General features: G+C 39.6%; 1 protein-coding gene across 4 annotated transcripts in view; it reads right to left on the bottom strand.

Annotated features, from left to right (window-relative positions):
• Positions 1–21829, bottom strand: part of LOC138821327 (cytoplasmic dynein 2 heavy chain 1) — a 168949-nt gene extending 147120 nt beyond the window's left edge. For 2 of the 4 annotated variants that reach the window (XM_070013461.1, XM_070013463.1), the window contains exons 1-14: positions 21428–21809; positions 17237–17407; positions 16700–16835; positions 15673–15791; positions 14257–14401; positions 12891–13123; positions 11058–11192; positions 10839–10952; positions 10618–10729; positions 10209–10333; positions 7936–8111; positions 5089–5284; positions 3725–3820; positions 1–153 (exon numbers count right to left, since the gene is read on the bottom strand). In XM_070013461.1, coding sequence (XP_069869562.1) covers positions 1–153; positions 3725–3820; positions 5089–5284; positions 7936–8111; positions 10209–10333; positions 10618–10729; positions 10839–10952; positions 11058–11192; positions 12891–13123; positions 14257–14401; positions 15673–15791; positions 16700–16835; positions 17237–17407; positions 21428–21622 — 2106 coding nt within the window. In that variant the 5' untranslated portion in view covers positions 21623–21809. Of the gene's footprint in view, positions 154–3724; positions 3821–5088; positions 5285–7935; positions 8112–10208; positions 10334–10617; positions 10730–10838; positions 10953–11057; positions 11193–12890; positions 13124–14256; positions 14402–15672; positions 15792–16699; positions 16836–17236; positions 17408–21427 lie in introns of all 4 variants that reach the window. The other 2 variants (XM_070013464.1, XM_070013462.1) reach the window with 2 other exon arrangements.
• Between the last annotated feature and the right edge of the window lie 5450 nt (positions 21830–27279).

Genomic DNA, 27279 nt, shown 5'->3' with positions numbered 1-27279 from the left:
CTTTTCACAAAATGTAGTATGCCATTTTCTCAGTTTTCTGTTCTCAGTGGCAAGTCTTTCTGCAGCATTCTGAAGTTTTTGGATGTAGCCTTCTAATTCTTTAGGATTATCCCAAGTAATTTGTGACTTTCCTCCACTTCCTGCTTTTGAATTCTATGATACATTTACTATTTAGATAAACATCTTTTTTCCACAAGATTTAATACTATCTCATAAATACAATTATCACCAATTCTGACCTTCAATAAAGCATCTAAGCCAGGCACCAGTGGCTCACACCTAAAATCCTAGCGAATCAGGAGGCTGAGATCTGAGGATCACATTTCAAAGCCAGTCTGTACATAAAAGTACCCAAGAAACTCTTATCTCCACGTAACCACTCAAAAATTAGGAGTGGGGTTATGACTCAAAGTGGCAGAGTGCTAGCTTTGAGCAAAAGAGCTCATTGACAGCGCCCAGGCTCAGTTCAAACCCCAACACACAGGCGCGCACGCGCGTGTGCGTTCATCTTCAATTCTATAATGGATAAAGCAATCTGGTCAAGATTTCATGGCTCCATTTCTTCCAGGTTCTCTCTGGAAGAAAGAAGGGTTTTTGTTGGTTTTGTTTTAGGGTTTTGTTTTTGTTTTTTTTTTTTTTTTTGCTCTAGGCCAGTGCCCTACCACTTGAGCCACAGCACTACTCTGGTTTTCTGGTGGTTTATTTGAGATAAAGAGTCTCATGGACTTTGTTGCCTGGGCTGACTCTGAATGGCAATCCTCAGATCTCCTTAGCAGCCTCCTGAGTAGCTAGAATTACATGAATGAGCCACCAGTACAGGGCTAGCAGGGTTTGTTTTTTTATATAAGTAACTGAAAACACCCTAGATACAATGTAGCAAGCAAGCATAGGAAGACAAGAAGATAGAATGCAAAGGGCAAAGACCTCAGAAATTAGGTTTTGTCAGTCTCCTTCATATCCTGGAGAAACTTCAATGCAAAACCGCTAACACACACAGACCAAAAATACTCCAGGACTCAACTGTTCCCCCAAAGGATCAGAAAACAGTAGTCTCATATTTTTTTTTTTAACAAATCCTGCCCTGTTGTAGTCAAACACTAATGGAAAAATCGTCTCTCTACACTTTCAGTAAGACCAAGTAGAATGCTCATCTTCCACCATTACCCTACTTGTAGAAGCAGGTATCATTCCAATTTCCCCACTAAGGTAGTGTTGGTGGGAAGAACTTCCACCTCTACTTCAGAGCAACACAACAGTGTCAATCAGTCCTGTGCTCTACCGTTCCTCTTATCAATGAGGTCCATCAAGATACCAAGCCTACACCCTAATGGGAGGCAATGAAGCAGTACAAATTGATACCTCTTGGTTACAAGATGGTATACATACATTATAAAATATTTTATTCTTACAAAATTTCACAAAGTAAATTAGTTTTCTCCTCAGAAATATCAGCATGTTATTTTGTTTTGTTTTGGTTTGCTTTGATTTTCTGTTGGTCCTGAAGTTTGTACACCAGGCCTCAGGTTCTCTAGGCAGATGTTCTAACCAACTGAGCCTCACCTCAGCATCAACAGATGTTATTTTGAATATATTTATTAGAGAAGGTTAAGTTAAAAGGTTTAAAATTGAAAACAAATCTCTACCTTTGGTGAAAAATATTAAAAAGTAGTCATGTATATACAGATATACATATACTTACATATATTTATAAATACACAGAAAAAAGTTTAAAAGAATATGTATGTATGTGTATATATAGCATGCATATATACATATATCTATATACATTACACTACTATATCAGACTTGAAAAACTGCTATATGTTGCAATATAGAAGACATTTCTTTTTATTGACTTGTATTTTTTAAACTTTCCATAATAAATTCATTAAACATAGAAAACAAAGTTATTAAATCATCTTTATTAAAGTATCTACAATATGAATCATATAGCTTATAGTATATTTTAAGCTTGAGAACTTAAAAAAAAAGTTAACATGGTTGGTCTATTATTTGAAATGAAATTCCTGCTTTAAAAAAAAAATCTAGGGCTGGGAAGGTGGCTCAGTGGTAGAGTGCTTGCCTTGCATGCATGAGGCCCTGGGTTCGATTCCTCAGCACCACATAAGCAAAAGAAAAAAGCTGGAAGTGGCGCTGTGGCTCAAGTGGTAGAGCGCTAGCCTTGAGCAGAAGAGCTGAGGGACACCACCCAGGCCCAGAGTTCAGGCCCCACGACCGGAAAAAAAAAAAAAATCTATTCATGCTGGGCATCGGTGGCTCATGCCTGTAATCCTAGCTACTCAAGAGGCTGAGATCTGAGAATCACAGTTCAAAGCAGGAAAAGTTCAAGGCAGGAAAGTCCGTGAGACTCTTATCTCCAATAAACCACTAGAAAACTAGAAGTGGCGCTGTAGCTCAAGCGGTAGAGTGCTTGCCTTGAGCTGAAGAGCTGAGGGACAGCACCCAAGCCTAGAGTTCAAGCCCCATGACCAACCAAAAAAAAAAAATCTGCCTTTAGTTGACATGTGGGAAGTTGGATTTCTGAAAGGTGAGCACCAGTCTAACTCTAAGAATGGCTTATTTATATCTAAGTAACATGGTTTATGCTGAACACTCTTTTCCTTCTAGTATCCTGGGATTTGGGAACACGTGAAAGAGAAAATGATAAAGTGACAGCCCCCAATATAAACCTGAGTGGTGAATCTCTAATGACTTTAACTGCTGGTAAGGAAATTCAATGCCCTGTGTGGTTCCACTCCAGGAAGCTTATACTGAATTTTTTTGGGACTTCAACCCATGTACTTCTTCCTGTATTAATTTTGCTTTGCACTCATTCACTGTAGTAAATTGCTGCTGCATTCCAAGCACTGAGAACACAACTCTGCACTAAATCACACAAGTCCTAGTGACTCTCAGAATGTGGAAGGGTCCTAAGGATCCTGAAAGAAACGGCAACCCACTTTCAAGTAAAAGAAGAGTTCACTCCTCTTTATGTATTTTTCCAACCAATTTATGTCTAGAAAAACTAAACCTATAAATCTCAGAAAGTCAGTAGTCACAAAGTAACACGTAGTTTAAAAATTATTGAGGTTTCGGGGAGGGGGTCAGAAGGGAAAAAACTGACAGAAAATGAGGGAAGTGCTGACATTGTTCAAAAAGCATTGTACTCATTACCTGACTTATGTTAACTGTAACCCCTCTGTATACATCACCTTTACAATAAAAATAACTGAGTTTTCCCAACTTTACATTACAGACTTTACATAAGTACAAATAATGAGAAATTAAGTCTTAAATCACAAAATTAAGACATAATATAAAAGTGCTAATAAACCCTGTATACAAAGACCTCAAATTTCAATGGAAAATAAATAGCATATAAACTGTATATTACCTACACTATTACAATTGATCAAAACATATAGCAAAATATGTGAAATAATTGTTTAAATGTGTTACTTAGTGGGAGAACAACAAGGAAAGGAGTAACAATGCTCAACAATAAATGTACTCATTGCCTTACTCATGTAACTGTAATCCCTCTGTACAGCTTCTATATAATAACATAAAATTAAAAAAATAAGTTACTAACAGTAAAGGAAGGCATTAAGGAGTAAAAGAAAGTGTAAATTGGTGGCTATGTTAAGCTAAATGGTATACTGAGAAACTAAAATAATCACTTCACATGTAAAATCTAATAATAAAGTATAAGACATCCACTTACCTTAATTATCTGTTCAAATGCTAGGGCAGATTGTAACATCATTGGCCTCTGACTCTGGATCATTTGTTGATCAATAGAGTTATAAAAATGCGCTACCTGCAAAGTACAAGTCCAATTAGCAACAACTGATAAGAACAGATTTCATCTGTAAGTTTTAGTTTTCTTCACTGTTACTATTTGAATGGGAATAGTAACTTTTCTCGATCCTAAGATTAAACAGAAATGGTTTGTCTTCTCTAATTCAAGAATAATGAGTTAATACATATCGTCAACATATACATTGAATTCCTACAGTTTTCTAAGTGATGTATTGAGGTTCACTGAACAAAGGTGACCGAATCTAGTTCCTAGAATCAAGAAGCCCAAAGACACCTAAAAAAGGAAGTTAGCAAAGCATGTTGAGTGCTAAAACAAGCAAATACACCTAAATTCTTAACTTCTGTACTTTTTTAAAAGTCCTTCCTTTTTCAGGATACAGCAAAAGGACTTATCTATTTCTTCAATCAAAATTTATTTGAGTTGTCTTTTATGTATTCTCTTACATCCTACATCAACAAAAGCCTATTATATTTTGAAAATGTATCTTTAATCCTATCACTTCACTAGCTCCCTTGATCCAGCACTAACTCATAAACCTCCATCTCTCAGCAACAGAGTAAAACAGTCTAGTCTCTCTGCTTCCAATCATAGCCTCCAATAATCTACTGAAAGCAAGCTGGGATGATGGAGTCCTCTTCTTTTTACTAATATGCATGAAAATATATTACTCCAAATTAGACTAAGGAATGACAAGAAATAAAGACTAATCCAATAGCCTAGAATTCTCTATGAACATACCCTTGCTAGGCAGATGAGGAACTCGTTAATTAGAAGGTCCTTTAAAACCCTTGCAATTGGGGCTGGGAAGGTGGCTCAGTGGTAGAGCGCTTGCCTTGCATGCTCGAGGCCCTGGGTTTGATTCCTCAGCACCACATAAGCAAAAAGAAAAAAAGCCGGAAGTGGTGCTGTGGCTCAAGTGGTAGAGCGCTAGCCTTGAGCTGAAGAGCGGAGGGACAGCGCCCAGGCCCAGAGTTCAGGCCCCACGACTGGACCCAAAAAAATAAAAAAAAAAAAACCCTTGCAATTAACATAAAAAACAAACAATATTCTACTTTTCTAAATGATTTTTGAATGAAAAGTAGTAACAATAAGTTCTTATCCCATTTGTAAAGCAAATTTTGCAATGCAATTCATTTACCAAACTATAATTTCACAAGTTAATGATCTATTCTAATTTTATTAGCCTAAAAATATCAACAGGAAGCCCTTAGCACATACGAGTTGAAGCAATGGATTCAGAGCAGTCATGTTACATGATGACATACTTGTTTAAGAATAATTGCTTGCTTGCAGAACTTCTGTGCAATGTTTGCCACTTGCTGGATTTTGGCAGGAATAACAAAGCCAAGGGCAGAGAGCTGACGAACTTCTCGTAGAAGTATCACCAAACGGTCAGAATAATGTACTTTTAATGACCCATCATTAGGATCCAATTCCATTATTCGACTGTTAGCCTCAATGCTACAAAAAATATACAATCTTTTAAGTCTCATATTATCATTGTTTTGACTGGTGAAAAACTTAATTTTTGTGAGTTTTCTGTAAATATTAGTATTAAAACAAAAATAATTATGACTTTTAAATTATGGTCTTTTTTTCACAAATCACAACCCAGATTTTAGAAAGAAACTGCAATACTCAAATAACATTGTTACATCAATATTTCAACCAAGTAGTTTTAAAGACAAAAATCAATCTCTTAACTGTCAGCTAAGACTCAAAATCGACATGTCCACCAAAAAGGAAACGTCTTGATTCATTTTCTAAAGGTATCCAAGAATTTCCAGTCTACTTGAGTTTTTTATATTTTTATTAACAGATCAATGATTTCTTAAAATAGAAATGAGGCTACAGATCTAGCTCAGTGATAAAGTGTTTAACCCGCCTATGAAAGGCCAATCTTTTCTAAAATAATCTAAAGTGTAGAAGAAGAGAAATACTCAAATGTTTCATTCTGCTACATTTGCTCCATATTAGTTAAGGATATTCAAATCTGCTTTATTATAAAAATGTCAGTCTTAATTTAGCTAAGGTATTATGTTTTCATCACACACACACACACACACACACCCTTTTAGGATGTTTCAGACAATGCTCATTTCTAAAATCATTTTCATAGTTAAGAAAATCTTCAGTTCTTCAAGGTAGCCTACTGAAAAGCAAAGAACATATATACCTGACCTCCTTCAATGTACACACAACAGAACACAATACCAAATGCATACCTGAAATGGGCTATAAAAGATCAGATAGGCTGGGTGCTGGTGGCTCACACCTGTAATCCTGGTTGCTACTCAGGAAGCTGAGATCTGAGGACCAAAGTTCAAAGGCAATCCCAGGCAAGAAAATCCACAAGACATTTATCTCCAATTAACCACCAAAAAGCTCCAAAATGGAGCTGTGGGGCTCAAATAGCATAGTCTAAACTTGAGCACAAAAAGGTCAGGGATGGTTCCTAGGCCAACCAGCACAAGAAACAAAAAAGAAAATCAGTCTAAGCTTTTCTGTCTGTATACTATGCCTGCCATGAAACTATAATGGTGAGTTTTTTTAATTTTTTATTATTATCTTTAAGTAGTTGTACAAAGAAGTTCCCATTTTACAAAACAGTATATGAATACAAGGTGTCTGACAATGTTGACTAATAGTCTTTTTATACTTTTTTTTTTGGTTGGTTGTGGGGCTTGAACTCTGGGCCTGGGTACTATGCTTGAGCTCTTCAGCTTAGGGTGAATGCTCTACCATTTGAGCCATAGTGCCACTTCCAGTTTTCTGGTGATTAACTGGAGATAAGAGTCTCATGGACTTTCCTGCCCAGGCTGGCTTTGAACCATGATCCTCAGATCTCAACCTCCTGAGTAGCTATTATTACATCTACTGGTATCCATCTGGCTTTTTACTTTTATTCAGAACTACCTTCAAAATCAGTTTGCATATACCAGCACTTTCAAATATGTATTCAAAACCACCCTAATGACTCAGGACATGGTTTTATGCACTCACTAGAATGAAGCAAGTTTAACAGTCTTCTCTACAGCAGATAACAGTCCCCTGGTGTGCTACCACACAGAATTCATCACCAACAACCACGGTGCTAAAGCATGCAAATGTTCCAAAATTTGTTGGATAGAGCACTTTTAATTATTTTGGCCTGGAGCATCTCTCCTATTTTAGGCTCAGAGTTGGAAGGGAAAGAACCATTATGTATCAGACCTTTTGGTTCCTCGATTCTTCTTCTATAAAAACAAAAGTATTCCTTCAATTTAAGAAACATTACTTTTATCCCAATCATCCTTTATACCAGTAAAGACAGACTTCATATATAGAAGTTCATATTTAAAAGTTTCTTTTTAAAAGATATAGTTGGGCATGCTGGTATATATACATGTGGTCCCAGTTACTCGGCAGGAGAATCAAGAATTAAAGGCCAACCTTAGCAACAGAGGAAGGCCCTGTGTCTTAGAAAAACAAGAAGCTGGAAGAAAAAAACAAGGGGCTAGAAATGTAGCTCAATATGAACTATGTTCAAGGCCCAAGCTTAAAAAAAAAAAATGAAACAAGTTTAAAATTACAGACAATATGCTGGAGAAGAAAATTGACCCTAGATACAAAGCAACTGTATTTGGTTCTAGAAAACATGTTATTTTTGAATAATATTAACCAATCAATATATAAAACTCAATAAATACTAACCTAAGGCTTACTACTTTGAGCCCCATGAAAAAAAAGTCCCTGTCTCAAGAAATTTAAAATTGCTGTAATGTGCATGTACAATACTAACATAAAATAATAAGCATCTAATGTAAATATAGAGAAAATATGTAAATACTAATTCAAGGAAACCTAGAGAGAAAACCTAATTCTCAAATGAGAATCTGCAACTTCAGGGCATAGATGTTAAAAATCAAGGCAAAACAGTGGTCAATCTAACCATAACATCAAGGTTTCCAAACTTAACTACATATTAGTTATAACCCAACTAACTTGTTTTCAAACAAAAAGACAAAGGAGAGGGATTAAGTTTGGAGAAAGAAGAAAGATCATTAGTTCTACCTTGCCATTTGGATTAATAGTATATGGTTTTGTTTTACAGTTAGTTTACTTATACTCACCACAAACCAGATCTGGAGTCAGATAAACCTGACTGAATATCCCTGGACCAATCATCAAATTGTTCTTGCTCGTATAGTTTAAACTGGTCTAAGAGATCTTCAGCACTTCGATGGAAAGATCGAAATCCTGACAGGTCAGACAAAAGAGCCTCAGCAATCTTCATAGCATCATCTACCTTTAAAAGTCAAATTATAGGGAGTAGTTGGGGAGGTGGGGAAGGAAGGGATGGTAAGGGAAAAACAGAGGAGGAGGCATCAGTGCTCAATAGGATATGTACTCATTACCTGAACTCATGTAACTAACCCCTCTATATGGTATTTTTACAATAAAAATGTATAAAAAAGAATAAAGAGGTTAATAAAGTCAAATTATAATAATGAACATTATTGGAATTCAAACAAAATTAGCACCCTCTTCTGATCTTTCATTCAGAAATTATTTTCCCCTCATCTTTAAATAATAAAACAAAGTTTTCCAGAGAACATGACATCAGCCCTTGCTTTAGTCATGACTTGTATTACTTCAAAACAGCAGCTCACAAGAAGGCAGTCCAGACAGGCACAATTTTAAGGGTAAAATAAAACAAGGACAGGTCTCAAAATACTTGTGCCCACTGATATTCAGAGAAAACTCCAAACTTCAGCAATACTCCTACACAAGTTCCATAGCAATACTGCCCTGAGTTAATGCTCTGGTTAATACAACAAACCATGAGGCAAATCTGAATGTCAAGAGAGAAAAATACTGTTCTTCCATAACTACACAAAGAACACTGACAAACTGGAGTGCTAAGTGTCAAAATGCTAGATTTTATAATATTCTCTTGCCCTTAATCACAGATCAAATTAATATTTACTGCATATGTCAAATACAAAAGACAATAGACATGGTAAGAATAGTAGGGTCTTATGAGTCTTAAGTAACTTTAATAATTTTTTGGTTGGTCAAGCACTTGAACCCTAGGCCTGGGCATTGTCCCTGAGCTCTTCAGCTCAAGGTGAACACTCTACCACTTGAGCCACCACACCACTTCCAGTTTTCTGGTGGTTAATTGGAAATAAGAGTCTCAGGGACTTTCCTGCCAGGGCTGGCTTTGAACCGTGATCCTCCGATCTCAGTCTCCTGAGTAGCTAGGATTACAGATGAGAGCCACTGGCACCCGGCTAATACTATTAAGAGGTGTTTGAAAGACTTGAACTCAGGGCCTGGGTGGGCTCTGTCCCTGAGTTCTTTTGCTCAAGACTAGCATAGGACCCTACTATTTTGAGCCACAGCATCACTTCTGGTTTTCTGGTGGTTAACTGGAGATAAGAGTCTCATGGACTTTCCTACGTGGGCTGACTTTGAACCATGATCCTCAGAGCTCAGTCTTCTGAGTAACAAGGATTACAGGCATGAGCCGCCACTGACAACCAGGAATATTAAAGTTTTTTGTTGTCAGGAACAAGCGGTTGCTAGTGTGGTGCTCTACTACTTGGGCTGTGCCTCCAGCCCAGTTTTTGCCAATGGTTTTTGAGATAGTGTCTCATTTTCTGCATCAGCTCTTTCTTGGACCACAATCAACCTATTTTAGGCTTTTTTTGCTGGAATCACAGGTGTATAACCACATCTAGTTTCCCTCCATAAAGACAGAGTCTCAGACTTTTCAGCAAGAACTGGCCTGGGACTGCAAACCTCCCATTCTCAGCCCTGTAATAACAGATGCTTGCCACTGCACCAACTGTGTACTGAGATGAGATCTCATGAACTTTTCTGCCCAGTCTGGCCTTGAACCATGATTCTCCAATTCTCAGTTTCTTAAACAGCTAAGATTAGAGGGGTGAGCCAACAGTGTCCAGATCCTAAAATAATAGTCATTTCAACCTATAAATCTGTCAGTTCCTCAGTGTCACAATAATTTTGAATTTTCTATCAACCTAAAGTGATTTAGTCATATAAACCAACTTAGAGACTGACCGCAACTATCTAAGATTTTGCAATTACATTGTTAATACGGTGCAAAGGATGCTTATTTAAGAAAGTGTAAATGCACTTGCATTGAGCAAGTATAACTAAAATGATAAATGAGTTGTCAATTTTGTCTATGTGAACAAACCATCATTAGACTGTGCTATTCACACTTTCTCAGACTAATACATTTCACATGAAATTAGCTGGAGATGTGAAGGAAAACAGAATGTTTTCACTATAGTTTTAGAGATTCTACTATACATGTCTCAATTTGCTATGTTTTAAACAATTAGTTTTCTTCAGCTTAAATTAAAACAAATACCTTCAATTCCAACTGACGAACCCAAACAATATTATTCACAACTTCTGAAAGATTTCTGCCAGAAAGTGGTCCAGATGCATCACCAGGGATTCCTCGGCACCGAGTTTCAAAGTCTAGTCGAAAATCTATGCAATTAAATCAAATAAATGATTACATAGAGGTAGCAAATTTCCTGAACACCCCCCATGTAACGAGCACTACATGAAAACTTGTGTCTAAAAAAAAAGTTGGCCCTTACCGTCGACTTTGTACCAAGTCAGAAAGAGAAGGAAAATAACCAGTCATTTTATAACTATCTCCAGGATGACGATGTCAGAATATAAGTTAACACTAAAGGATATACAACAAATAGAAAAACCAACTTATAAAATATTTTTCAAGCAAACACTAGAATATCTGGTAAACTTACCTTTAACTGAGTCCACAAGTCTTGCCAGTAAAGTTTCTCTTTCCAACATTAACTCTTTGCTTATAGTTGGACGCTTCACCAACTCTTTGTATTTTAAAAATGCTTGAAGAAGCTAACATAAAATAAAATGTCATCATGATAGACTAGGTCAGTATTTTAGGAGTAAAAATATCTTTAGTAGGTTAAAGAAATAGTAAGAGTAAAATATTTCAATATTTTACCTGCTGTGGACTATCTTGAATTTCTGAAATGTAAATTTTTAATTTTCCTGCTATTTTTTGTTCTGCAGGGGCAATGATTTTTTCATATTGAGATACTGCAGCTTTCCATAAAGGCTAAACAAATTAACAATATTATTAGATTTTAATATTTTTTAAACTATCTTTAAAAAGAACAACACAATGGGGAATTATAAAGAAATAAACACATATATTCTTAACCTCAGTATATGGATTATATTGCACAGGATTCAGACCAGTAAAAGGTTCAAATACTCGAGACAGGCACATGACTTTCTCTTCACTGGTTGGCAAAAAATAGAGAAGCTTCTCATGAATTGTTCTAACAGCCAAGACCTAAAACATAAAACATGAAAATAATGAAATTTATCTAAATCAAATATTGGTATAAATGGGTCTAATGAAAATTTAACAGATTCTCCAAAATGAATCAAATTGAAGCATAACCCTGAGAATTAAGGTGACCTCAAAGGCATAACTGTGTCATCACACTAACATTAGCCAGGGTGCTCAAGTCTAGACAAAATATAAAAGATTAAGATATTTTTAAGAGTGTTTAAGATTCATTTAAGTAAAAGTATAGAGATTTCCATGAATATTGTAATGACTTCTGATTTTCATTATTCTGCATTATTTATAACTTACAAATATCTGAAAACAAACACAATTGTATTTTAAACTGAAAATTTCTATTAACAACCAAATAGTACTCAAAAATGTTAAGTAAAAACACTATAATCTTCCATTTCAGTTAGAAATATTTGTATAAACTTGTTCATTGCAAGAACATCACCAATTCTGTCTATGTAAAAGGTTTGAAAAGTAGTTTTAACTAGCCAGGCACCGGTGGCTCAACACCTGTATTCCTAGCTACTCAGGAGGCTGAGATATCTGAGGATCATGGTTCAAAGCCAGCCCGGCACAAAAGTCTGTGAGACTCTTATCTCCAATAAACCACTCAGAAAACCAGAAGTTGCGCTGTGGCTTAAGTGGTAGAGCGCTTGCTTTGAGCTGAAGAACTGAGGGACAGTGCCCAGGCCCAGAGCTTAAGCCCCACTACCGACAACAAAAAGAAAGTAGTTTTAACTAAGTAACAGCCTTTCTCCAACTACATTGCTGCTGTCATTTTCCACCAAAAAAAGAATCAAGTTTCTTAGAAATGTAGATGATTCCAAGAGTAATACAGAAATTGCATGAGATCAGCCCAGCTATGCAACTCCTAAAAGAGTGAAGGCTAAATTATTAAAATAACAGGGGCAACTGCAAGGGACACTCACTGCCCAACTATGGAATAATGTAAGAATAAGGACAATGTTCTAAAACACATAAAACACAATAACCCATGAATTCATGATAATACCAAAAATATTTTATTGCTACTATGGAACTATGGCACGAATCTATGGTTTTACTCATTGTTCAAAAAATTGTAAGTAGAAAGAAGTTGTATATTCTGCCATTCCTATGCAAACTGTATTTCAGGAAACTAAAAACAATGGATGAGCAAGATTCTGCTACATTTTCCTAAATCATCACTACAAAAATACAGAAAGAGGAAGTGGCACTGTGGCTCAAGTGGTAGAGCACTCGCCTTGCGCTGAAGAGTGCAGGGACAGTGCCCAGATCCAGAGTTCAAGCCCCACGACCGACCAAAAAAAAAAAAAAATGCAGAAAGAATGACAGAATTAGAAAAATCATTATTTTACAACCCTTCAAGATTATAAACAACTGCTAAAATTCATTAAGATTTGACAATATCGTAACAGTTTTATCCAGATGCTGGTAACTCACACCTGTAATCTTTACTACTCAAGAGGCTAAAACTCTTAAAGACCAAAGTTCAAAGTCATCCCAAGCAATTAACTACCAAAAACCAGGAAGTGGAGCAGTGGCAGAACACCACCTTAAGCAAAAAAAGTTCAGTGAGATCATGAGATTCTAAGTTCAAGCCCCAGTTCCAGGGAAGAAACACACATTCACAAATAACTGAAGACTACTTCCACTTAAAAGACAGATACATAATCCAATTGATACCTCTTCAAGACGTCTGCCAAGTTTGTCCAGTGTTTCAGGGTAGTATTTGTCACTTTTCCATGGATGAGGAACATAGCGCTGCCACACCTGCCCTGTCAGATGATTACAGACTACCACCCACTGTTCACAAATTGAAATGCCAGCTTTCAGATTTTCTTTCACAACATAATAAGGATCCTCCCACAGGTTCAAAGTTCCCAGCTTTTTCTGAACAAACCTTCCAAATGAACCACCTAATTGAACATAAGGCAAAGATTGAAACTGAAATAAATAACTTATGCATAATTATAAAATATGATAATAAGATTAAAACATACAAATTAACAAGCTAGCAAATTCTGAAGTAGCACATTACTCTTAGACCACCACTGTCAATAATGTGTCTTGTTAAAAGTACATATATTATTTTGTATATTTCTATTCATGTTACAGTGCTCCAATAAATATCATTGTATACATACCTTTAAATACTTATTTAATATTGCTTAGGAAAATACAAATGGCATTTTCCAGGTCAAAATGTAACAGTAGGGGCTGGGAAGGTGGCTCAGTGGTATAGTGCTTGCCTCACATGCATGAGGCCCTGGATTCTATTCCTCAGTAACACATAAATAGAAAAAGCCGGAAATGGCGCTGTGGCTCAAGTGGTAAAGCACTAGCCTTGAGCTGGAGCTGAGGGACAGCGCCCAGGCCCAGAGTTCAAGCCCCATGACCGACAAAAAAAAAAAAAAAAGTTACAGTAATAGGTGCCACAGGTGCCAGACACAATGACTCACATCTATAATCCTATCTACATGGGTAGTGGTGATCAGGAGGCTCAAGGTTTGAGGCCAGACCTGGTAAAAAGTTATCGAGACCAAAGATGAACTAACAAGCTTGGTATGATCACACTTGTGATCTCAGCTACAAAGTAGATCATAATAGGTAAGAAAACCAGTCAAGCCCAATCCTTGCAAAAACATGAGAACCAACCAGAAAACTAAAACACAACAAGGCTTAGGTATAGTGCTGAACTATTAGACACCAAATGCAAACCCCACTACCACATACAGATACATAGATACACATACACACACACACATAAACCAATATAACTTAAAACATTTTTCAGTTTGAACATATATATTAATGCATAAATATTAAAAATATGTATAAATTGAGTTTGACTCAAAGAAGTTGACATATGCCATATAAATGAATCAACTATATACAAGTATCTACATAATTCTATATAATTTGCGCTAAGAATTACTTTAAACAGCAATTGTTAAATTACATTGGGAGCATCTTAAGAATGTCTAGAAGTAAAAGAAAACATGACAAGTCAGACTTTCAGGATTCTAAAAGTTAATTTCTTTCCCAGTACCTATGATATCCAAAAGATGTAGCATCCGCGACTCAGGATAATGGTCATGTTCCGTTTGTCGCCACACATCGTCCACAACATCCCGAGTAGTCTCCACTAAGTCAACAGCTTCCAGTAAAGACAGACTGTCCAAGTTATAAAATTCCTAAAATCAGAGTGCATTATTTATCATAATTATATCCATACCTCATGTAACATAGCCAAAATGTCTCGAACTAACCACAGTCTGGTGGCTCATGTTTATACTCTTAGTTACTCAGGAGGCTGAAATCTAAGGATCATGACTCAAATCCAGCCCAGACAGGAAAGCAAAAAAACAAAACAAAACAAAACAAAACAACCAGTGGAGCTGCAGCTCAAGTGGTAGAGCCCTAGCCTTACACAAAAAAGCTCAGGCAAAGTGCCCAGGCTGAGTTCGCACCCCAGGACCAGCACTAAAAAAAAACAAAGTCTCTAAACTTTTTAACTACTGTAATTCTATTATTAGTCATATTTTTCTTTTTCTACTGATTTTGTTATATAAAAGTCCTCCAAAAGCATAGATTTCAATAAAGTCAAAAATAATGATTATGAAAGCCTATTTAAACATTTAGGTAATTTTTTCTTAACTTGGATGTCATTATTTTCCCACTTTCGATGTCCCTAAGTGCATAAACAGAGTAGGCATTGTAGTTTACCTGTCTTCATTCATTGTTGCACTGTGCTGCATGATGTTGTGTATCATCAGAGCACAAAATTTATTATGCCATATTTCTTCACTATTATTACCACAAAAAGTTTTATTTATTTTGTGGCAGTACTGGGGCTCGAACTCAGGGCCTCACACTCTCACTTGTTTTTCTTTCTAGAACTCTTTCTGGCTAGTACTCTACCAATTGAGCCATGCAAAAAAAGTTTACCATTATTTCAAACATATCATTAAAATAATAATGGTGAAATAATAGTGGAAACAAGTAGAAAATTGCTACATATTCAAAAAGAACAGACATGTTACAAGCACATTTAAAGTATCACTTATTAAGCTCTATGCATATACATTGGAACAATCATATAGGCATAAAACAGACTTCATATTTCATATTACCTCAGAAATGTTCATTTGTGTAAAGTAAGCCTTCATTCAGAAAACCATATTACCTCTACATAGATAAGGTTTTTGTTTTTCACTAAGTATCTGCAAAAAGCACACCTGTGATTTGAGAAAAAAATATTCTAGGCCAAAATTTAACTTTCTTTGATGTTTTATATTCATAAGTTTTACTCACTTTAAATACATGACTTAAACTTTACTATATATGAAGTATACATTTTGTTCACCATCAAGTTGATTTTAAAACAGAGAAAAATGCAGTGAAAACTGAACCCTAAAGTGCATTCACAAGAAGCTTGCTACATAACCACATATGAATCACATACCCTTGCAACTGTTTCAAACAATTCTTTAAAATATGTGGCTCTTTCTTTACTAATGTGTTTACTACCACGATGAGCTTGTTCTATCCAGAACTGGAATTCATCATTTGGAGTAAGAATGCCTGTAAACGTGAAGAGAAAAAACAATCAATGGAAAACAGGGAGCCAGAAAATTAGGTGGTGCATTTGCTAACTTTGGTTGTATTTACATTCATGCATATTCCATATTCTTGAAGATGTACTAAATATGAATCTTAAAATCTCTATCAACAGTAAGGTCTTACTGAAATTCGCTAAAACACTGGTAGCCCCAAATTTAGACTTCACATTGCACCTGTTGAGTTTGTTGCTCAGTATGACTCTTATCTACTCTGGTAAACATTCTGAATTTGTTCTCTGTAAGCTTGCTAATGTCAATATATTCATGTTTTGTTCTTTGTTCAGTGACATGTAGTAAGCTTTTTGTTGACTCCACTGTTAGGATGACCCCCAAAGCACAGTGCTAAATGTGACCTAGTATTCCTAAACACAAGGTTCTCCTTGTTAACTGATCAATTATAAACATATACACATATATTTGTATTATATCTGATATAGATCATATATATTTATATATATATGTGTCTTTAAACATAAATTGAAAAAAAAGTCATATACTCATCAATTGGCTAAATATGATCAGAGGCTCAAAGTAACTTTCTCCTGCATTTCCCTTGGAAGCAGTCATCCATTGTTTTCTAATTCAGTGTTCACAGTGACTTTTTAAGATGTAATTAATGCAAGTGATGATTTCCTAGTTTCATTATTATAGTTTAAAAATATATTTCTCTTCTCCAAATACATATACATCTATTTTAAAAAGTTTTATCCTGAAAATAGTTTCAAAATAATGAGAAGAAATCTGTGAACTATATTAATTTACTGATGTACTAATGTAATAATTTTGTACGTCTTTTATGTTACTGGTATTTATTATAAAACTATTTTGGCAAGCAATTTGGAAACATAAAACATTGCACATGCTACATACCTCGTATGTCATCTTCCTTAAGTTTCAATTTTGACAAGTTAGTGTCTGATCTTCGTAGAACTACACCCAATCCAGCTTCCAGTTCACTCAAAAGATTCTGAAGTTTTGGATCAAAGTTTCTGCTCCACTCCTGATCCTATACAAGAGGACAAGAATGACTACTGATCAAAAGATCACCAGCAAAACTGGCTGCTTAAAACACTGTCTAAAGAACCAAGTCCACAAACCCATTTTCACCAAAAACTTCGCACTAACTACACTTCGTAAGAGGGATGAAGTCTTCTGAACAGTAACAACTTTATAAAGCTAATTACTAATGGACATTGTAAGAGCTGATGTCAATTATGTTTCACACCTTTTCCCAATTTGTGTATTTGTCAACAAAACTTACTTTAAAATTAAAACTGGAGAAAAAAATTTTGGCCCTAGGTTTGATATCCCAAGCACCACAAAAACATGACAGACAGTAAATTAAATACTAAATATTTATGTATTTATATACCATCTGCACAAGCTACTAAATAAAACTTTACTCACCTTTAACAACATTGGTACAAACACCTGCCGTACTGCTTGGTAAAGGGAATTAATAGGAGATTCCAACATGGATGAAACAAGAATGTTATTATGCAGATTTTCATCTGTAATTACTTCAGGTCGAAGCTTGAAGAACACCAGCACTTTATCTTTTGTGTCACCAAAATCAATCTAAGTTGGTAAATAAATAATTTGTAATTTAATCATCATAAAATTTATTGTTTGAAATGAATCATGCTCTAAAATGTTGTATCACTGTAATACTTGCTAAAAAAATGTTAACTTTAAAAGTAAATATATTAAAAACCATTCTATCTCTGCTTAAGAACCCCCGCTTTCACTATATTTGATGTCAGTATAACATGTGGAGGAGATGGGGACAAACAAGTCGTTTAAGGATTCAGGTGGACCTGTTGCAACAATGAGAAGTACAAAATGTCATGTCAAAACCAGCTTTACAATGTCGGTGTGGGGGGGGAGGGGGGTATAATTGGGTGGGGTGAGGGGGGTATAATTGGGAGGGGGGAGGGGGGGAAGGGAAGTGAAGGGTAAACAAAGGAGGAGGCTGCAATGCTTGGTAAGAAATGTATGCATTATCCTGCCCATGTAATTGTAGCCCCTCTGTACAGTATGTTCTCAAATAAAATAAAATACAAATAAAAAAAAAAGAATATATGAGTTTATAATGTATTCCTACCTACATGTGGTTATATCATAGAGCTGTTTTCATAAGTGATTTATGAGAATAAAATATTATACATTGTTGACATATACTGCTAACTATTCCACTCCAGATTCATTCACATTACAAATCAAAACTGAGTAATACAGGTACACAGTGATGAGCAGTGTACTTGTCTACTACCCCAGAAAGTCTGGGACAGACAGTTAATTCTCCTATTTAGAAAAAAAGAGTATTTTAGAAGGTGATGTTTTTAAAGAAGGTTTTGGGAAGGGGAGGGTTGTTTTTGTTTTGTTTTTGCTAGTCTTGGGGCCTACACTCTGCGCCTGGGTGCTGTCCTTCAGTTCTTCAGCTCAAGGCTAGCCACAGCACCACTTACAGCTTTTTCTGCTTATGTGGTGCTGAGGAATCCAACCCAGAGCTTCATGCATGCAAGGCAAGCACTCTACCACTGAGCCACCTTCTCAGCCCAAGAAAGTTATTTTTAAATTATAAATATATATGTACTGAAAACTGCCAATAGTTTCCCGAAAATTATCTTTACCTTAACCAAGGTTTTTCCTTTAAGAAAACATTTTTTTGTTTGTTTTTGTTGGTTGTGGGGCTTGGATTCTGGGCTTCAGTGCTATCTCTTAGCTCTTCAGCTCAAGGCAAGTGCTCTACCACTTGAGCCACAGCCCCACTTCCAGTTTTCTGGTGGCTAACTGGAGATAAGTGTCTCATGGACTTTCTTTGCCCAGGCTGGCTTTGAACCGTGGATCCGGAGATCTCAGCCTCCTGAGTAGCTAGGATTACAGGTGTCAGCCACCAGCACCTGGCTAACATTTTAAATGTTTGAGCATCAAATTTTTTTAGTTCAATTGTCACAGTCAATTACTTAAATTTGGAACAAAGCCAAGCATGGTGTTCCAAGCCTTTAATTCCAGCACTGTGGAGGGTGAGATAAGAGAGCATCATGAGTTCAAGTCCAGCTTGAACTGCTTATCAAGACCCTATCTCAAAAAACTAAAATTAAGAAAATCAAAAAGATAAAACTGGAACCAGGTGAACTCAATTGACATTCATTTAAGCAATCTTATAGTGTCAATTCATATGCCAGGAGCTAGAGTCTCATACCTGTAATCCTACTTAGGGGGCTCATTGTTCAAGGTCAACACAGACAGGAAAGGTCATGAGACTCTTATCTCCAGTTAACTGGAAGTGGCACTGTGACTCAAAGTGGAAGATCACTAGCCTTGAAAGAAAAAGCTCAGGGACAACACCCAGGCCCCACGTTCAAGTCACACAACCACAAAAAAAATTTTAAAAAGCTCACAGTAAACAGATTATTAGCCACAAAGTATACGTCTTTCTAAAGAAGTTTTTACAGTTTTGCACATTTTCAAGTTATTGTCACTTTGCTGTCTATGAACTTATTACTGCTGTATATAAAGATCCCTTTGAAGGTGAGCAAGATTGATGCCACTTGGCTTTCATCCTAATGACAACTTTTAGCTAGTGGACAGGAACAGACACTTGACTCTTATTTCATGGCATATAAAGGTAATATGAAATTCAAATTATCAGTGTCCATAAAGTCTTATCACAACACAGCCTTACATGCTCATTTATGTAGTATTATATAGATTTTATACTACCATGGCAAAGCTATAGTTGTAGCAAAGTCTTTACCTCCTGGCAAAGCCGGAGATATTGTAATGATTGTAACAGGAAAGTGCACTGACTACTGTCTGACACTGCCAGACCTACAGATGAATGCCAACACCAAACTAGCCGTTACAGCTGTCTTCAATCTGTCAGGGCTCATCTATGAGTGAGCCTGTCAAGGTCTTGTGCTTTGAATTTTACATTTGCAACACTTGGTTGTAAATGCATTTATCTTGTAAACAATCCTGTTGGCTGAGAGGACAGATCAACAAATACACCACAGGTGGTTCCCTGAGAAACTAATGCAAACTTTGTTATGAATCTATCAAGTTATTTTGTAAAGACTGGAAGTCCTTGGGCAATCTTACCTTCAGGCAGTAGTAAAACTGAGTGCATAACACAAAAGATACACCAGAATTCTCCTCAAGTGGGAAAAGACGAGGGCAGGGGGAGGGAAAAATAATTAAAATAAACGTTTTCTTTCTAGAACCTATCTGTAATCTTTAAAAACTTAGAAAACGGAGGGGAGGGAGACACGCCCCCACAGTTCCAAGTATTCACAAGTCCCAGCTACAGTGGCAGAAAGCTCTTTGGACCCAGGAGTTGGGGGCTAGCCTGGAGAACATGGGGAGGAAAATAAAACGGGAAAACATACTTCTGCAGAGTCGTTTCTTTCCCCAGGTGAGGGGCAAAAGGCCAAAGCGGGCGGGACGAGATAGCTCCCAGGGGGGCGCGCGGCAGGGGGGGGGGGGAGCGGGGAAACCCACGGGGCCGGAGCTGGCTGGGAGCGCGGGGGGCTCTCGGGGCCGGAGCTGGCTGGGAGCGCGGGGGGCTCTCGGGGCCGGAGCGGGCTGGGAGCGCGGGGGGCTCTCGGGGCCGGAGCGGGCTGGGAGCGCGGGGGGCTCTCGGGGCCGGAGCGGGCTGGGCGCGCGGGGGGCTCTCGGGGCCGGAGCGGGCTGGGAGCGCGGGGGGCTCTCGGGGCCGGAGCGGGCTGGGCGCGCGGGGGGCTCTCGGGGCCGGAGCGGGCTGGGCGCGCGGGGGGCTCTCGGGGCCGGAGCGGGCTGGGAGCGCGGGGGGCTCTCGGGGCCGGAGCGGGCTGGGCGCGCGGGGGGCTCTCGGGGCCGGAGCGGCTGGGCGCGGGCTGGGCGCGCGGGGGGCTCTCGGGGCCCGAGCGGCTGGGCGCGGGCTGGGAGCGCGGGGGGCTCTCGGGGTCCGCGCGGGCTGGGAGCGCGGGGGGCTCTCGGGGCCCGAGCGGCTGGGCGCGGGCTGGGAGCGCGGGGGGCTCTCGGGGTCCGCGCGGGCTGGGAGCGCGGGGGGCTCTCGGGGTCCGCGCGGGCTGGGCGCGGGCTGGGAGCGCGGGGGGCTCTCGGGGCCGGAGCGGGCTGGGAGCGCGGGGGGCTCTCGGGGCCCGAGCAGCTGGGAGCGCGGGGGGCTCTCGGGGCCCGAGCGGCTGGGAGCGCGGGGGGCTCTCGGGGCCGGAGCGGGCTGAGCGCGGGGGCTCTCGGGGCCCGAGCGGCTGGGCGCGGGTTGGGCGCGCGGGGCCCGAGCGGGCTGGGAGCGCGGGGGGCTCCCGGGGCCCGAGCGGCTGGGCGCGGGCTGGGAGCGCGGGGGGCTCTCGGGGCCCGAGCGGCTGGGCGCGGGCTGGGAGCGCGGGGGGCTCTCGGGGCCCGAGCGGGCTGGGAGCGCGGGGGGCTCTCGGGGCCCGAGCGGCTGGGCGCGGGTTGGGCGCGGGTTGGGCGCGCGGGGGCTCTCGGGGCCCGAGCGGCTGGGCGCGGGCTGAGCGCGGGCTGGGCGCGGGTTGGGCGCGCGGGGCAGCCGCTCAGCCCCGCGCCTAGGCCTGGGGTCCAGGTCAGGCAACCTACCGTGTTGGAAAAGGAGAGTCCGGCGTCGGACCGCTGCACCTTGAGCAGCATCTGGTTCCCGTCATCCAAGAAGTTGTTGATTTCCACACCGTGGTACACCAGCGGCTGCTCGCACAGCTCCGACGTCAGTCCGAAGTAATTCTGGGTAGTGGTGAAGACGAAGAGCTTCCGAATGTCCCGGACCCCGCCCGCCATGGCTCTGGAGATGGAGAGGAGATTCGGAGGGCGGGGAGCGGGGAAGGAACCAGAAACCCGTCCTGAGGTGGACGCGGGGACGTGCAGACCTCAAACTCCGGGAGGCCTGCAGGACCGCGGAGCTCCGCGGGGCCATGGGCGGTCGCTATGGCGACGGGCGCCTCCGGCGGCGCGCAGCGGACTTAAACGGCTCAGACACGTGCGCGCGCGCGCACGCACGCACGCCCGGGGAGCGCGCACGCAAGGGCGCCTGCAGAGCCCTGGCAGGCCTTGTGCGGTGCGGTGCGGTGGTCGATTGTAGGAGGTTGAAGCCAGTTTGGACTGAAGAATCGTGTTGTTAGTCTTCCTTCCGAGTCCTTATAACGCGTGGCCAGGGGACGTAGGTCTGGCCTTCCGACGCAGCTGGGCGGGGCCTGGGCCTGACGTACCTTTGTCAGCATCGAGGACCACGGACGGTCGGACCTACGAGCTGTCCCGCACCGCACCTTAGTGCCCGAGGTCTGTCTTATTAAAGAATTTTTACCAATTCTATGATTTTTTTTAACGATCGTTGCCGTGACAGAGCTGGATTTCTTGAAAGGCCTGTGTAGTAGTGTGTGTTAGTTTAGTCACAGGCACAGCGAGTTAGAACATAAGATAAGCGCCCACCGGGCATCACCCGCCGCTACGTCCTCGGACAGTCATTCTCGGAATCGCGGTTTGAGAGCTCTGTCCCTTGAGACATCCGTTCACCTTCGAAGCCAAACGGCTTTATCCTGTTTCTTTACTCAGAATCTGGGAATGCCTTCTACCCAAAACTTTGAGGCTGAATAAACTTGGCTCCAACAAGAACATTCTTCGGAGCAAGGCAATCTTTTTCCCGTGAGTGCATGAACACCAGAATGTTTTCACTGCTACATTAAAATTCTAAAAATTCAGTCACCTAAACGCGAGCTTACTAGCTAACGGTCCTAGAGGTCAGGAAATTCCAGTGCTGCGTGGCCAAGTTCTCTGGTTAGCATCTCAGGCTTAAATCGAGATACTGGAAAGCCCGCATTCCCCCTCCAGAGCGTGGTACCCTCTCCCACACTATTGCCACTGAAGCAGAATTAATTCCCTTCCATTTGGAAGGATGAGTCCTTAATTCTATGCTGTTATCTGATAGGGTCAGATGGATGATCTCCTTTTTCTATTAACTCAGAGTAACTGATTAATACACTAAGCATGGGAGTGACAAGTTCTTCCCACAAAATTATACCACTTATATAGAGCAGGGAGTAGGAACCCAGGGTCCATCGCAGACTTCGGTCTACCATAGCCACTACTGCTGTGTACCTTGCTAAGCCCAGTGAATGAGACATACAGTGTCTATTAAAATTTTTTTACCAAGTTTGACTTGGTAAATATGAAAATGTCTCTAGTTCCTCCAGAAACCCACAGTTGTAGATGATCTCTTACCTATATTCATTGTTTGAAAGTGACTAGAAGAAAAAATTTCTTTTGCTCATGTTTGATAAATGTTGAGCAATTTAAAGATGTAATGTTGGCCATAATGTATTTCCCACATAACTATAATTTCATTCAATTAATTCAGAGTAACTTAATTTTTGTGGGGGGGGGGGATCCAGTTGTGGGCCTGAACTCTGAGCCTGGGCGCTGTCCCTCAGCATTTCAGCTCAAGGCTAGCGCTCTACCACTTGAGCCACGGCACCACTTCCAGCTTTTTTCTTTTTGCTTATGTGGTGCTGGGGAATCGAACCCAGGGCCTCAGGCATGCAAGGCAAGTGCTCTACCACTGAGCCACCTTCCCAGCCCCTAGAGTAACTTAGTTTTTTAAAGAAAAAAATACCAGTCAATTTGACTGGACTAAAGGATATCCAGATAGCTGGTAAAACATTCTTTTTGAGTATTTCAGACTGAGTAAGATGATAGCCTTCATGGATGATATCTTGGGCTGGCCAGGGTATCAACAGAACCACTGAGGGTCCAGATTGAACAAAATAGGCAAAGAAGAACAAATTCGTTCTCAATCTGAAACCTTTCTTTTGCTTTCCAGGCTCTTGGAACTTTGAACCCTAGCTGTGTCTCCTCCCTGCCCAAGTGCTCAAATTTCCAGTCTCATACTGAGAATTATACTATTGGTTCTCCTGATGCTCAAAGTTGCAGACTCAGGCATTATCATGGTTTTTCTGTTCCTCCAGCTTTGCAGATGACAGATTGTGGGGCTGCCTGACCCCTATAATTGTGTGAGCTACAGTAGTTCTCAATTTTAAAGTCTCATATCTGGATGTGTGTTATTCTGTTTCTCAAATAATAATCAATTGTCAATGTTCTTTGCCCTGCCTACCCTCAAACTGCCTCTGCCTCCCAATTTCCCTACTTCTTGAACTATGACTATAGCTAAAGAGTTTTCTTGAGTAGTCTTTATTTTTTATTTTTGACAATATATCTTGTTACCATTGATGGGAAAAAAATCAGGCACTGGCTCTTTCATTCATGTTTTGTTGGCCAAGGAAGTGAAATGGTTCACATCTAACTGCAAAAGGACAGGTAACTTCATAGCTTGTATACAAAATGAGAGCTACAGAATATTTGAGAACAATCCTACCTTCTAATGTCTTTCAAATTAAGAAAAAAATGATTGAACAAGGAAAAAAAAAACTATGTTCATCCTGCCACAGGAACTGGTAATATTCCAGAAGGCTGCTCTAATGGTAGAGAATGAGGCCCCCAACTAACTCTTTCTGAGGAGTGTGGCCAAGGAAGAAAATTTTGCTTTCTTAAACAATTGAGTTTTTGGCTGCTTTATTGCTATTAACTGCTAGCACTTGCAATTCATCCACAGGGTCCACCTATCCCAGTGTCTAGTATTGAGGCTACTTCACTGATTTATGTGTTGATATTATGTAATGCTGTTTAAATGGTTTGTTCAACCATATATAGATACATACATGCATACATACATATATATGTATATATATTATATCTTCAATTTTATCTACATTGCCTCTTCAAAAACCTACTATTAGGGTCATTTTCCTCTATGATTATGCTAATTATACTTTTATTATTTTAATAATTCTTTTAGATGCTTTAATGCTGCTTTCTTTACAATGTGTATTACCTAGCTTATCTTTTCTTTGCAGGAAACAGCTGAATGTCTTTAATGTCTTTTTAAAAATACATACCATCCATATAAAGTGTTGGAGCTTTTTTTACACCATGGCAACTATTAATAAAAAAATTCACATAAGAGGTTATTTTGAGGCTTCATTCTATTTCCATTTTTATTTATAGAAAATGATTGTTGAATAATATGCAATTAAATCAGAGCTTTCTGCCTCAGAGCCTAACATCTTTTTTTGGATAAATTCTGTGATAAAATAACTCACTGACATCACAGCCTGTTGCTGTGAAAATAGAACATCAAAACTTGTCAGTGTCAACTTACTCAGCAGGGTAGCTCAGGATAAATTTAAAGTTTCAAAGCCTATTTTTCAAGCATTGGCTTGACACCTTTAATTTCTAAGAATATCTAATCCAGTGTGAAATTCGTGAGTTTACATCCTTAGGACGATACTCAGTGAGTCTATTGAGGTAAAGTAATTCCTACCATGTATTTAGTGATCACATCAGGAACAAGGCTGCCCAGCCCTTGGAGACACATTCTGAGGAACTTTCCTTAGAAAAAGAAAAGATCTAAGATCAGGTTAAACGCCTCACACCTCAGTAATTTATAACCTAAGAAGAGAACTTATCTGAGATTCCTGATGGGGAAACTCTGAGAGGAAAATGGTTGTCTTATGATTATGGTTGTCTTATGTTAATATTAACATATTAAATAATTTAATATTTTAATCATAATATTAAAGTCTTATTTAATCCAGCAAATAGTTTAATGTAATTCTCTTAAAATGGAGTCTTTCTGATGTATTTGATTTTAGATCCATATTCTAAATTTCATATTCTAGTTCTTTTCTGTAAATAATTCTCAATATTTAGTTCCTTCCACATACATATGTCCTCCTGTCAGCCTGGTGGATTTTTTTTTTTTTTTTTTTTTTGCTTATGTGGTGCTGAGGAATCGAACCCAGGGCCTCATGCATTGCAAGGCAAGTGCTCTACCATTGAGCCACCTTCCCAGCCCCGGCCTGGTGGATTTTTTATGCTAACTGAAACAATTGAGATATGCAAAGTGACCGACCACCATTCACCTGATCCTTGCTCATAGATTATGTTAAGCCGGGCGCTGGTGGCTCACGCCTGTAATCCTAGCTACTCAGGAGGCTGAGATCTGAGGATCGCGGTTCAAAGCCAGCCCGGGCAGGAGAGACCGTGAGACTCCTATCTCCAATAAAAACCACCAGAAAACCGGAAGTGGCGCTGTAGCTCAAGTGGTAGAGCACTCGCCTTGAGCTGAAGAGCTGAGGGACAGCGCCCAGGCCCAGAGTTCAAGCCCCACGACCGACAAAAAAAAAAAAAAAAAAAAATAGATTATGTTAAATGCTATTTGGGTCTAGACACCAGTAGCTCACACCTGTAATCGTAGCTACTCAGGAGGTTGAGATCTGAGGATCAAGGTTCAGAGTTAACCCAGGCAGGAAAGTCTATGAGATTCTTCTCTCCAATTAACCACCAGAAAACCAGAAGTGGAGTTGTGGCTCAAAGTGGTAGAGTGCTAGACTTGAGCAAATAAAACTCAGGGACAGTGCCCAGGCTCTATGTTCAAACCCCACAATCAACAAAAACAACAACAAAAAAAAAAAAACACCTATTTGAGTCTACCTCTTCCTTTGAGTCACATACTCAAAGGAAGCATGTGACTCATACTCCTAGTGTATGGTTCCTAGTATCTACGTGGTAATCAATTTGCATGCATTTTTTTCCTGGTAAGTTCTTCTTGTTAGCCTATTTCATAGAATAAAATGATCAAATCTTCAGAGTGAATATCTAAACTCTTCAAGCCAGATGTGGTGCTGCACTCTTGAGGTCCCAGAATTTAGGAGGCTGAGGCAGGAGGACTGTGAATTTGAGGTCAGCTTGTGCTCTCTTTAAAAAGAGCAACCCTATGTGTGCTAAGAAAGAGAAGAGCCAGAAAAAGAACTTTCTGTCAAACAAGGAATAACTTACCACATGACTATAGCCATTGGTTCAGGAAAATAGATTCACATCTTGAGCTACAGAAAGAAATCGGTACTTGGAAGTGGCGCTGTGGCTCAAGTAGTAGAGTGCTAGCCTTGAGCTGAAGAGCTCAGGGACAGTGCCCAGGCCCAGAGTTCAAGACCAACAAAGAAAAGAAAGAAAGGAAGAAAGAAAGAAAGAGCAAGCAAGCAGGGAGGGAGAGAGAGAGAGAAAGAAAAGAAAGAAAGAAAAAAGAAAGAAAGAGAAAGAAAGAAAGAAAGAAAGAAAGAAAGAAAGAAAGAAAGAAAGAAAGAAAGAAAGAGAAAGAAGGAAAAATCGGTACTTGTGCTGGAGCAAAGGTAACAACGCAAGTTATGGAAGTGAGACAAGAAAAATGCATCAACTGATAGTTCTCATATTATACAGATGAAGTTCACAGGTAACAGCTTTCAGTAGACTATGTGACATCCTCTAAAATATGTGGGTTGATTCAGATAAGGCAAAAAAAAGACAGATGAAAGTCTCCCACACAAAAGGACAGTTCTGAATTATTTCAG

The sequence above is a fragment of the Dipodomys merriami genome, unplaced genomic scaffold, assembly GCF_024711535.1.
Source record: "Dipodomys merriami isolate MVZ:Mamm:240054 unplaced genomic scaffold, mDipMer1.0.p SCAF_91, whole genome shotgun sequence".
Lineage (NCBI taxonomy): Eukaryota > Metazoa > Chordata > Mammalia > Rodentia > Heteromyidae > Dipodomys > Dipodomys merriami.
The sequence above is the reverse complement of the archived record's forward strand: the minus strand, read 5'-3'. Positions and strand labels throughout refer to the sequence as shown.